General features: G+C 46.1%; 1 protein-coding gene across 10 annotated transcripts in view; it reads left to right on the top strand.

Annotated features, from left to right (window-relative positions):
• Window positions 1–11,791, top strand: part of Cpvl (carboxypeptidase vitellogenic like) — a 254,363-nt gene that overhangs the window by 23,856 nt on the left and 218,716 nt on the right. For 9 of the 10 annotated variants that reach the window (XM_031381953.1, XM_031381948.1, XM_031381951.1 and 6 more), the window contains one exon: window positions 4,091–4,209. In XM_031381953.1, coding sequence (XP_031237813.1) covers window positions 4,091–4,209 — 119 coding nt within the window. Of the gene's footprint in view, window positions 1–2,878; window positions 2,977–4,090; window positions 4,210–11,791 lie in introns of those variants that run through there. The other variant, XM_031381955.1, reaches the window with a different exon arrangement.

Raw genomic sequence — 11,791 nt, 5'->3', positions numbered from 1 at the left:
GGTCTCCTTGTGAGGTTGATGCCCCCCCCTTGCCCTCCCATTCCTCTGCACTATAGGGCAGGTGTATCTGTCTCCTTCCCTCCCTAGTTTATATTGGGATCGTTTTTATTCAGGAAAGCAAAGCAAGACGAAGGGAAAAAAATCATGTTACTTGAGGGAACTCTTGGTTATCTTACTGTGATTTGGTGAATGGGAGTTTCACATACGAAATGGGGCAAAAAAATCACTCTTTCATTAAATAGAAAAGGGGTATTCAAGATGTGTTAAACAGTGACAAGGTCTATCTTCCAGAGGGCTTCATAGAAACACACTAATCCTGGTGCAGTGTCAGTGGCTGCCAATACATTTATTCATTCATCTGCCCATTCGTTATTATTCATTCATTTAAGAGTATTTGTGGAGTGCCTTAAGTATGTGAACCATCATGCTATGTCCCAAGGGTTCAGAGATGAAGTAAGACAAATTCCCTGCCTTCCCACAGCTCCAGCTGGAGGAGAAAAGGAACAGGACATGCCTAAGTACAAGTTAGCAGAGATGCAACCTAGGCATTCCTAGAAGGGAGGGATGAGTGAGCTGTCAAATCGATCTAGAGCTAGCCTGCAGAGCTTCCAGGCTGCACGGGGCTGCACGGGTCTTAGAGACAGATTGATCCAATCATCTCTTGCCCATGGTCCATCCCCTGCAGCTCCTGTCTATTATCCACTTTCTCTTTTTCTCGTTGTACTTTGGCCTCTTTCATTCTTCTCTGTCTACTATCCCGAATTCCATGTGTGCTGCCCGTGACCTCACTCTGGATTGTACCTCACTCATTCCAGACTTCAGTTTTAATTCTTACTCATTCTTTTTGGTGAATGGATGTTTGTCTGTTTGATGTTGAGATGATGGTCAATGAATTTGCTTAAGGTATCTCCTCATCATTTTAAAGGGTTTCCAACACTGGAGGGTGATCTTTCTTTGGATTGAAAGTAGAAGAAGAGGGAGAAATGACAGGTAGAGGCAAGGCCGGTGTCTTAGTCAGTGTTCTACTGTTGTGACAAGACACCACGACCATGGAAACTCTTATACGAGCAAGCATTTAATTGGGGCCTGCTTAAGGTTTCAGAGGCTCTTAGATCATTATTATCATGGATGGGGCATGATGGCATGTGGGCCAGGAGGCATGGTGCTGGAGAAGTAGTTGAGAGTTATAGCCTGATTGCTGAGGGAAGAGAGAGAGAGAGAGAGAGAGAGAGAGAGAGAGAGAGAGAGAGAGAGAGAGAGAGAGAGAGAGAGAGAGAGAGAGAGAGAGAGAGACTGAAACCTCAAAGCCCACCCTAGTGGTCCACTTCCTCCAACAAAGCCATACCTCTCAACCCTTCTCAAATAGTGCCACTCCCTGGAGTCTAAGCATTCAAATACATGAACCTATGGGGGCCATTCTTATTCAAACCACTGTTGTCAGAAAACATCGAATTTCTTTTTCTCTTTTTCTCTTTTTCTTTTCTCTTACAACACTTTCCCTTTTCTTCTTTGTTACTTTTGGGGTGGAGATGTTAGTTACATTTTCTGTTGCTGTAACTGCTTCAGTAGACCAAGCAGTTTATAAACAATGACAGTTTATTTAGCTTGAAGTTCTGAAGGCTGACGAGAAGCTGGATCTGGTGAGGTCATCCTGGATATGGCCACTTCATAGAGCCCTGAGCCAGCCCAGGCCATCACAGTGAGACAGAAGGTCCTAACTTGAGGTTCTTCTCTTCTGATAGAGCCACAGCGCTATTAGATTAGGGCCCCATCCTGATGGTTACATTAACATTCATCACCCATCAAAGCCGGCTCTCAAATACTAAATTTTTGATACCTCAAAATGAGGGCTCAATTCCCAGCATGAGCATGGGGACATTCAGACACAAGAGAGAGAAGTGCCCCTGGAGAGTGAGTGGGCAGAACTGGGGCTCTAGTTAAGTAATTCTGCCTGGGACTAGTTGGGAGAGAGCCCAAACTGGGCAAAGCTTCCAGATAGGTATGGTGCCTTCAGGGGTAACCTCCCACAGGCTGACGAGACCCACCTCCTGTAGACTGAAACCTTGTTTTATGTTAGATTCCCTCCCAGGCACATTCATGAGCACTTTATGTTGTTCTTCACAGAAAACATGTAGTAGGGTAATCAGTGTCTGCATTTTGTATAGGAAGAAAGACAGTCTTGGAGATGAAGTGATTTCATCAGGAATTATAACCTAGGTCTGTCCGACCAGAAATCCCCCCTTTGTAGCAGGCTAGTTTAGCTGCACCCTCAGACTACTTCCCATTGAGACCTGTTTTTTTGTGCTACCACTGTCTCCTCCCCCAGCCACTGCCTCATCTCAATTACCATGGGAAATTTTCAGACAACAGTAGCTATGCTCTGTGCAAGACAGCTTCTTTTTCTTTTCTTTTCCCCTGTGTGTATGTATCATGGGTATGGTGGATGTGCCTTAGCATGGAGGCCAGAGGACAATGTTGGGTGTGATCCTCAGTTGATATTATCCATTTCCTTTGCAACAGAGTCTCTCACCAGCCAGAAACACACTGATTTAGCTAGACTGGCAGGCCAGGAAGCCCCGGGGAATCCTCCTACCCCTGCTTCCTCAACACTGGGATTGCAAGCACCCATCACAGAAACCGGCTCTTTAGGTGGGCCCCACCGGGGATCCAAGCCAGGTCAAGCCAGGCCCTCATGCTTGCCAGGCAGACACTTAACTGGTCGAGCGCTCTCCTGAGTCCCTAAGCAGGCTTCTCTCCACAGGCTTGCACTTGAAGACTCTCTGTGTTCCTGCAGACCCATAAGGGATGAGCCTGTCTTCGTTGAGAAACCACAGCACAGGGAAGGCTAGCTGCTGCCGCCTAGGGTCACAAAGCTGCTTAGGCAGTTGTGGGGGATACAAGGGAAGAGGTCAGAAGTACACCTCCTTGGAAAGGCATGCCTGTTTCTAAAACGGAACTTACATCCTCACCGCTGTGGTATGTGGGAGAAAGGCACTGGATTTTGCATTACTTCCTTTGAGTTTGACTACTCTTACTATGGTAGATTTCTTTCTTTCTTTCTTTCTTTTTTTTTTTTCCTGTCAGTGATGTGGCTGGCTGCAGGTAGGGTAGAGATGACCACCACAGTGAGTAGCATTATTTGATGGCATGTTGACCTCTCAGATGGTCTCCAGTTTAATGTATCTTAGAGTGGTAAACCATTCTGAAGTGATTCTTTACTCAAGGACACTTCTCTTCCTCCCAGATCTCCCTTCGGCTTCCTTCCACATGCTCTAACACCCACTATCGGTTCCCTTTCTGCCCTGTTCTTGTTCCTGCTTCTCTTCCACTTCTTGTCCCCTATATCTAGGACTCAGTGCATCCTCCAATAGCAGGCAGGCAGGAACAGCCTTGCAGCTTGCCTGAGGATACTGGGGCAGGGGGGTGCCTCAGTTCCTCTTCAATGTTGGGAAAATTACCTAACCTTTCTTTGTTTTTCTGGTGTCATGGCCTTGCAAGTCTTAGCTTCCATCAGTATCAGTTTGTCTAAGGCCTTCACTGGTGGCTAAGCATGCCTTCTGTCTCCTTTCCTGTCCTGTCCCTTTGCTGGACTAAGAACTCCAGGGCCTCTGTCCCTGTTCTACTTGCACCCTGCATAACCATCAGGCTTGATGCCTGCCTGTAGCCGCTTGGAACCCCTCAGGCCTGATCCTTAAGAGAACAGTTGATTTTGTGCCCCTAATAAAAAGGTGGGGCCCAAAGGCTGCCCCAAGACTTTCAGCTGCTTACTCTTTTCCCTGTACCTTGTGGGCACATCTGCCATCCAGTGGGCAAAGTGGAAACACCCGAGGAACTAACATGGCATCAACAACAAAACTACAAAGACCTGGATCCTGACCCCTTTCACCCTCCATTGACCTTGGCCTCACTGTGAATGGGGAATCTGGGAGCAATTGGAGAAGACTGGAACCTATGTTCTGAGTACCCCTCATACCGGCTTTCTCTTAGCTTCTCATCTTGGCGTGGTGGCTGTCAAAAGTCTCCCCCAGCCTGGGCAGGCTCATAGAACATGTTTTCTAATCTTTCCCTATGTTTTCTTTCCCCTCATCAGGGCAAAGGAAGAGCATGGTCAGTCCTTTCCCTGGAATGTTTGACAAGAGTTATGCCGGCTACATCACGGTGAACCAGATTTACAACAGCAACCTCTTCTTCTGGTTCTTTCCGGCTCGGGTAGGTGAAGTGGAGAGCTGGGGGGCAGCTTGCTCCAGATGGAGTGGAAATACTAGCTTGCAGACTCCTGGGTTTTGTTATTTGTTTTCAGGTGTGTTCCTGTGCACACATGCGTGTGCATGTGCGTATGCATGCCCTTCACTCTATTTTTTGAGGCAGGGTCTCTCACTTGAACCCACTAAACAGGCTGGCCACTAGCCCCAGGGATCCATTTGCCTCTGTCCTTGAAAGGCTGGGGTTACAAACCCATCTTTTTATGTGGGTCCTGAGGATCCAAATGAAGGTCCTCATGGCCTCGTGACAAGCACATTCCTCACTGATCAGTATCCCCAGTCCTGTTTGCTTTCCTTTTTAAAAAATTAACATACAGGTTAAACAATAGGTTAAAACTGACACAGTTGCAGATTTCATTATGGAATTTCTATACACAATTTGTTTTTGCTGATTCTCCTCCATTTCTTCCTCCCTTTTGACCTCTGTCATCTACCCTTCTGCCCCCAGTAGTCCTTTTAGGCCACACGATCTATTACCCACCATCACTTTCTTCAAAACTTCTATTTACCAAAAAGCTTAACATTCCTTGAACAAAACTTTAATATTTTTCTAAAAATAAACAAATATTTGTGGAGAATCCAACTTAGCCACACCCCTTCCTTATAGTGACACCGGACACCTCCCCTATAGTAACACAGCAACCTTCTCTTTGTTACAGTCTTTCTTTAACCTTTCAGTTGTTATCTTATTTAAATAATACTTGGGACAGGGCAGGCATTAGAGAGAGTCCAAGGAAGGTAAAGAGCCTCTGGAACTAAGAGGTCACAGTTTAGTCGTGGGCTCACTTGTGGCCTTTCAGGGGCTTCTCAATTTCCACCTGGGAGACAGAGAATAGAATCTCTTCAACCACCAGTGAGGTTCCGCTCATTCCCAGGTCACACAGTTCTTTGTGAACAAGACACATGAAGGTTGAAGGTACCTTTGGGGTGGTCTGGGAGCAGATGCTGAGGCACGGAAACACATTAAAGCCCATCACAGAGCTGCTTTCGATTTTCATCTGCCAAATTGGATTTGCTTTAGAAGCCGGAGAAAGCAAAGCAAGGCCTATCTCTGTGGAGGCTGGTATCCATCTTTGCATATGATTTGCATACAACAGTGTTGCATATTTAATAACCTGGTAAATTGCTTCAGCCAGTGTCTCTGGGAACTTGAATAGCTTTTTACTGGTCCTGTCCTGCTGTGTTCTCTTGACTTTACTTCTCTCTCGTAAGCCGCATGGTTTCTGATGCAGTTCACCTCATCGTAGTCTGTCTTTTGGAGAGTGGAGGTGGGCAGTGTTTATGGTTGGGTCTTTGGACCCTCACTGTCTCTGCTAGGCTTTCCTGGACTCTGGAGGGGTTCTCATTTCTTTCTTCGTGTGACTGTTAGGTAAGTGAGGAGCCCAGAGTTTAGGGAGATGATTGTGTTGAGGATGAGGGACAGATGGGAAGAAGTGGCTGTGTCCAAGGTCAGCACTTGGGTATGAGTACAGCCTGCCATTGATAGAATCCAGCTGGCAGGGAGACTGAGGTGGGCTCCCCTGAGCTTCCCAGTGGAGCCCAGCAGGATGAAAGATGCTAATGGGTGGTCAGCAGCAAACAGCACAGATGTCTCAAGGCCACTTGACCTACATGAGACCTAAAACTATGATGTTATTTTGCTACATAGAGGCTTTTCCTTGTATTTCTGTACCATATTTGTTTCAGACCTCAGCTTTATGTGTACATTCTTATCAGATCTAAAGACCTCCATGGGCTCCTAGCAGGACTCTGTCTTGCTTCTTGCATCCTGTCTGTTTCTCCTCTCCACACCTTGTCCTCTCGTTTCTCTATTTGTTCCTCAAACCCAAAATTTCTCTGAGGTTTTCATACCTGACTTAAGAAGCACATATACACTGAAGTTTAGTTTTGTTTTGAGATGGGGTCTTGCTATGTAATCTAGGCTAGTCGTGAATTAGTGGTGATTTTCCTGCCACAACCTCCCCAGTGTGCCATCACACCTGGCTATTTAGCAAATTTTAATCCACACACACGAGTCATACAACTTTATTGGCTACCATGTGATGTTTTGATACATCAGTACAGTGTGCGATGCTCAAATATCAGTGTGATGTTCAAATGTAGGTGTGAGTACTTATCTCTTACAAGGATTTAGTTCTTTGTAGTAAAAATGTTCAAAGCATTTTCTCCTCTCTTTTTTGAACTGTACAGTGCATTATAGTTATCTCCAGGCACTATACTGTGCCGATACCTGGATCCTCTTCCCTATTGTACTGTATACTCCTGGAGCTAAATTTGGGGACTAAGCCTTGTCCCAGGCTTCCCTCCTGGTTCCTATGTTCAGGATACTGCTCTGTCCTACAGCGGTCCCATCGTCATTAGAAAGAAGTGCTCATAGCAGGCCACCCAGGTGGGAGGCGTATGCAGGGTGTGGCTGAACCTGGGGGTCAGCTTTCCAAATCCTGCTTGGCATTTCATGAAGGTCTCTGGGAGCTCAGCCTTCCTCTCGCCCTCCCTTTCTCTGTGACCCCCACCTCCATCCCCGCAGAGGAATGAAGCTTCATTCTCTCCTTTCTCTTCTACTTTGTCGAACCTGGCTTCATACCAAGAATTTCTTCATCGACGTCTGAACGTTGCATCTTTAGCAATTATTTAGATTTGAGGAAACAGCAATTAGTAATGAGAAAAGAGTAGAGCCAAACAATAGAAAGGAGCTTTTCTTTTCTTCTGTTTCTACCTGGCAGGCCTGGTCTAGCTTGCCTTTGTCAGCTGGACTGCAAAAGGGGGTGCAGTTTCCTTAGCTCCATGGGTTTGAGGTTAGTCTGTTGGCTTGTTAGTCTCCCCCCACCCCGCAGTGAACTGAGAACATAGCTGGTCACCCACTGACCTGGGTGATGGTCCTTCTGACTAAGTCCTTCCTAGAGCCATAAATACATCCTAAGATGGTTCCAGAAGTCCTGCCCATGTGCCATCTCGGATCAAAGGTCTTGGGCTTAGGGTTCTGCGGGAAGTACATGTAAGCCGAGAAGGCAGAGTTTATGTAAAGGCCCATCGTGTGGGCAGGTGTAGCGGGCAAAGACTGGACACTGACTCACTGGGATGCTCCACAGGCACAACCAGGTGTCTAAGGCTAAGGCTTCCAGCCAGGAAATAAAAAGACATGCTGGAGCAGATACAGCACCCAAGGAGAAGCAGCTGCCAACCATGAGGGATGTCCCTTTCATTTGCTAGAAATATGAGTTCCTTGCCTGTCCCAAGGAAGCAGCTGACATTGTCATCAGGGGAAAAATGACTCCCTTTTTAAAATGAGGGTAGCGAAAATAGCGATCCAGGAAGGATGCTGCACTCACAGCATCCTCTGAGTCATTTTTCTGGATGCTGTTTCTCAAATTAGTTTCGTTTTCCTGTTATTTCTGTGAGATTCCCCTGTTATTGTCTACAAATCAGTGCATAATGAACTCCAGAAGTCAAAATCGGTGTGCAGTACTGTAGGGGAACCAGCAAGCTTTCTGCCTGGGCTGGGGGCTGGGCAGCTCACTATACCCAATAGAAGGCATACCTTCAGTGGCTGCTGCTAGGGGAAAGATGAACTATGTGCAAAAGCCCCTTGATCCTTTGCCTGAACCAAAATTTAAGGCTTAATTTTTGAGCTGGACATCTCTACTTTTGACCACGGTGTGCCACATCCCTAGAAAAGTAATCTCAGAAGGTCCTAGGGTACAGAGGTTAGTAGTAGGGTCTCTTGAATTAGTCAAGCTTGTGTGCACATGGTGGGCCCAGCCAGCACTTACCCACATTTCCTAATAGCATCCAATATCTGCTGTCTCAGTTCACAGTGAGACTCATGACACTGCCTGACCTGGGTCTCAAGATGAAAGAGGTTTTGGAGTCAGCTGATTAGAGGAATCCCGACTCACAATAAACACTGCCTTTATTGTTATGTTCTTGTGCTTATTATTGCCGTTATCTCTTTGGTGACACCAGTTGCCACCAATACTGGCCCAAATGAGTTACTACGGTTTGTGGGCTTTAAAGAAAATAGAGAGGGAAACTGCAAATCAGAAGGCCCCAGTCACCAAGCAAGAATGTGGATTAATTGCTACTGGATAAGGAAATTACTAAGTGAAATTGGAATTTGTCACGCTTCAGAAGATTAAAGAGGTTTCTGAAGTGGTCTTCATTGGAGAAAGATAGCCAGATTTTGATGTTATCTTGTAGGAATGCCAGTAATTTGAAGTGTTCAGAGCTAGTCCAGCCCCTTTCCTGAGGTCCACCCCTTGCTCTTCTGGCAGAGACAAGGCATGATTCCTGCTGTGTTTGTTTGTTTGTTTGTTTGCTGGAATGGGGGAAGTGCTTATAAAGGAGCTGGGAGACTGTGACCTCTGTGAGAGGGATCTGGGAACATTCTATGAAGAGATGCTCACTCAGGAACCAGCAGGTTGAACCCTCCAAAGCCACAAAGCAGGAAAAGGAAGGTGACAAGATTAGGCTGTCAAGAACTCTGAGTTCAGCCATCAGAGAATAGCAAAGGGCTGCTCTGCTACTCTTGGTCTAGACAGATGTTTTCTGTGTTAGTGGAGGCAGACATTCTAAACTGTCCTGAGAACCCACTGGACAGTTTGTCTTGGGAGTAAAGGTGGAACCAGAGGCTAGGTGTACTCCCTCCTCGGGGTGTCAGAACTTCCTCAGTGGCCGGGTATGTGTGGGAAAGGAGAGGATCCAGGCTCTGTTGCTCATTAGAACCAGCTGGGAGCTTCAGAAGAATGAGAGCTGCTCCTCTCAGGTCCCTAATCATCCAGGTCCCAGAAGTCAGAGCAGCCATTCTAATGCACCCCATCTATTCTCACGCAGCTTGTCAGAGGTATTGAACTTAGGGTAAGAAAGAATGGGAGGTCAGGCTACAGGGATTCTATTCCAGGTCTACAATTTCTAGTTATTTAACTTGGAATGGGGCATTTATTCTCCCTGGGGTTTGGGCTTCATTAAAGTAGGGACTGTCAACCTAGTTGATGTCTAGGTCTGTATCTAAGTTCTACAAGAAACTCTCAACCAGAGCTACCCTGTCAGACATCACCCCAGCTCTGACTCAACGGACAGCATAAGGGATGCTGCGTTATCTTCAAAACTATCAAGGTTTGGGTGGCGGTGGCCTTGTTCCTTGGAGGTGAGCTGTGGTATTTTGGAACTGTTGGCATCTACTTACTAAACCATGGGATGGAAGTGTAGGCAGTGGTGGTTGCTGCATAGGTTCAGCACAAGTGTCCATCCTGGCTTGTTTTGCATTTCTGGTCTAATTTACCATGACCCATAATAACAGATTTAAACATCTTTGCTATTGGGTGACTGTGACAGTAGAGGGCGCTGGAGGGACATTCCGGCCCAAAGCTGCCTTTTCTGTTCCCTGTTTTGTGTCTTGCTGCTCATTTCAGGGACACTGCCTTACTTGTTTACCAAGACCTTCTGCCTAGGTGACCATCAGCTGAGGTCAGCTTACAGCCAGGAAACCCAGGGAACTTAGTCACCAAAGGTTTGTTCCCAGGCCTTCTTCAAGGAGGTCTGGAGCACAACCTTAGGGGCCCCACACTCCTCCTATGGGACTGACTCTCAAATAGGCACTCTGCACTCAATATAAGACACTCTAGGCCAGTGTCCTCTTTACACACCTATGGAGAAATCCCCATTGTATGTGCTTTTTATATTGTCATCTCTTTTCCCTGGAAGACACAGGCATGCTGATCTTGGGTCAGCTCTCTAGTGTTCTGTCCAGTTCCCCTTGATGCTGTCTGTCTCCTGTGGCTATAGACATGCATCTTGGAGCAGGCTTATAGACCAGTGTTTCTGGCTAAACAAGTTAATCACACAGGAAAATGACTATGTGGTTCCTGTCTTATGCTTGGGCCCCAAGTGACATTGGCACTCATTTTCTCTCTCAGAAATAGTGTGCCTCAAGGAATTGAGAATGTTCTAGAAAGACCTCAGGAGCTGGAGCAGCCAACATGCCACTGACCCTCATTCTTGGCATACCAGTAGGCTCCCCTTCTTCAGGCAATTGGCCAACTTGGCCAAACCATAGTTTCCAGACTTCCTTGGCCTAAGTTATGAAACCAACAGGTATTCACCAGTGTGTGCTTAAAGGTATAGTGTGATTGACCAAGTTCCTATCAGGTGGTCTTCCTTGACCCAGTCAGCCAAGGATCATGCGATATAAACATGGCCAGTGGGCCTTTTCTGTGATGAATGTAGGGACCAGCTCTGTGAAAGGCATGTGAGTCAACAGATTTGCTGTATTTATTGCAAGTGGCTACAGAGCCACCACCAATACCGAGGCATTGGAGGTCATGGGTCAGTGTCTTCATTTCCTTCTTGATGTTCTTGGGGCACCAAGGATCTGAAATAACAAAGCCATATGAAACAAACCAAATTGGCCACATATTGCAAGTTATAGACCACTCTATTAATAAGCATATTAGGACTCTGCAGAAAACTTTTTGTGCCCAATCGTCTACTGGGGAAATTAAAATTCTACACAAAGGCTGAAGATATTAACTTTTCCAGTCATCTTTCATCTTAGCTAGACTCAGAAATGAGACCAGACTCCCTCATTCACAGCACCTCTCATCCCTTCTAAGCTATAGCTTTCTTGCCTGGGGCGCTAAGAAGCCTTTGCTACCTCCTGGGATGTTTAGGGAAGAGCCAAGTGAAGAGTCTATGGGCTTGGGGCTGCTGCTTAATGAGGAGATAAGTCAACGCTCGATCAGAGAACTCAGAGGAGGTTGGGGATGATCTAAGAAGACGGGAGGGGGGGGACTGAAAAAGTTCATTTTCCCTATGAATGATCACAGGGAAAGACAGTTTAATGGCATCAACAGGAAGTACAACAAGCAACCTTCCCTGGGAACACGCAATTGTCTTAAGCAAGCTGTTCACATGTGTTGGGACTATGTGTGTAGAATTAAAAAGTCCTGCAAAGCTATTTAATGATTCTGGTTAGAAAACTAATTGCTTTAAATGAAAATCCTTTTCCTTGATGAACATGGTGTGGCAGCTGAAGCAGCAGAGGTGTAGAGACCTGGGCCGTAGAGCGGAGTCTGTTCAGAGAGACTTGGGGGAATTCAAAGACTTGACTTTGGGTACTAACGACTTCAGTTAAGAGAGAATGTGTTACTTAAAGCAAGCAAGCCTCCAGTCTTTGCATTTAGAAGTACGGAGAAGGTCTCATTGATTTACCACAGCATACTTTCCATTTTAAGCCTGGCTTGAAGTCTGGCAGTGGTTGGCTGTTGCATCCTCTTATCTAGAGTGGTGTTTCTTAGTGGAATGGAAGAAAGGATTGGCTAGAAAAATGTGCGCAGATCAGGTTCTGGCCAAAATACTATCCCCACATGTGGTAAGCTGTTTGATTTCCTAGAGCCACCTCAACAGAATTGTCCATGTAAAATACAACCACTAGTTAGATTGTTTTGTTTTACTGTATTCTTTTTTCTTTTCTTTCCTTCTTTCTTTCTTTCTTTCTTTCTTTCTTTCTTTCTTTCTTTCCTTCCTTCCTTCCT

The sequence above is a fragment of the Mastomys coucha genome, unplaced genomic scaffold (genome assembly GCF_008632895.1).
Source record: "Mastomys coucha isolate ucsf_1 unplaced genomic scaffold, UCSF_Mcou_1 pScaffold20, whole genome shotgun sequence".
NCBI lineage: Eukaryota > Metazoa > Chordata > Mammalia > Rodentia > Muridae > Mastomys > Mastomys coucha.
The sequence above is the reverse complement of the archived record's forward strand: the minus strand, read 5'-3'. Positions and strand labels throughout refer to the sequence as shown.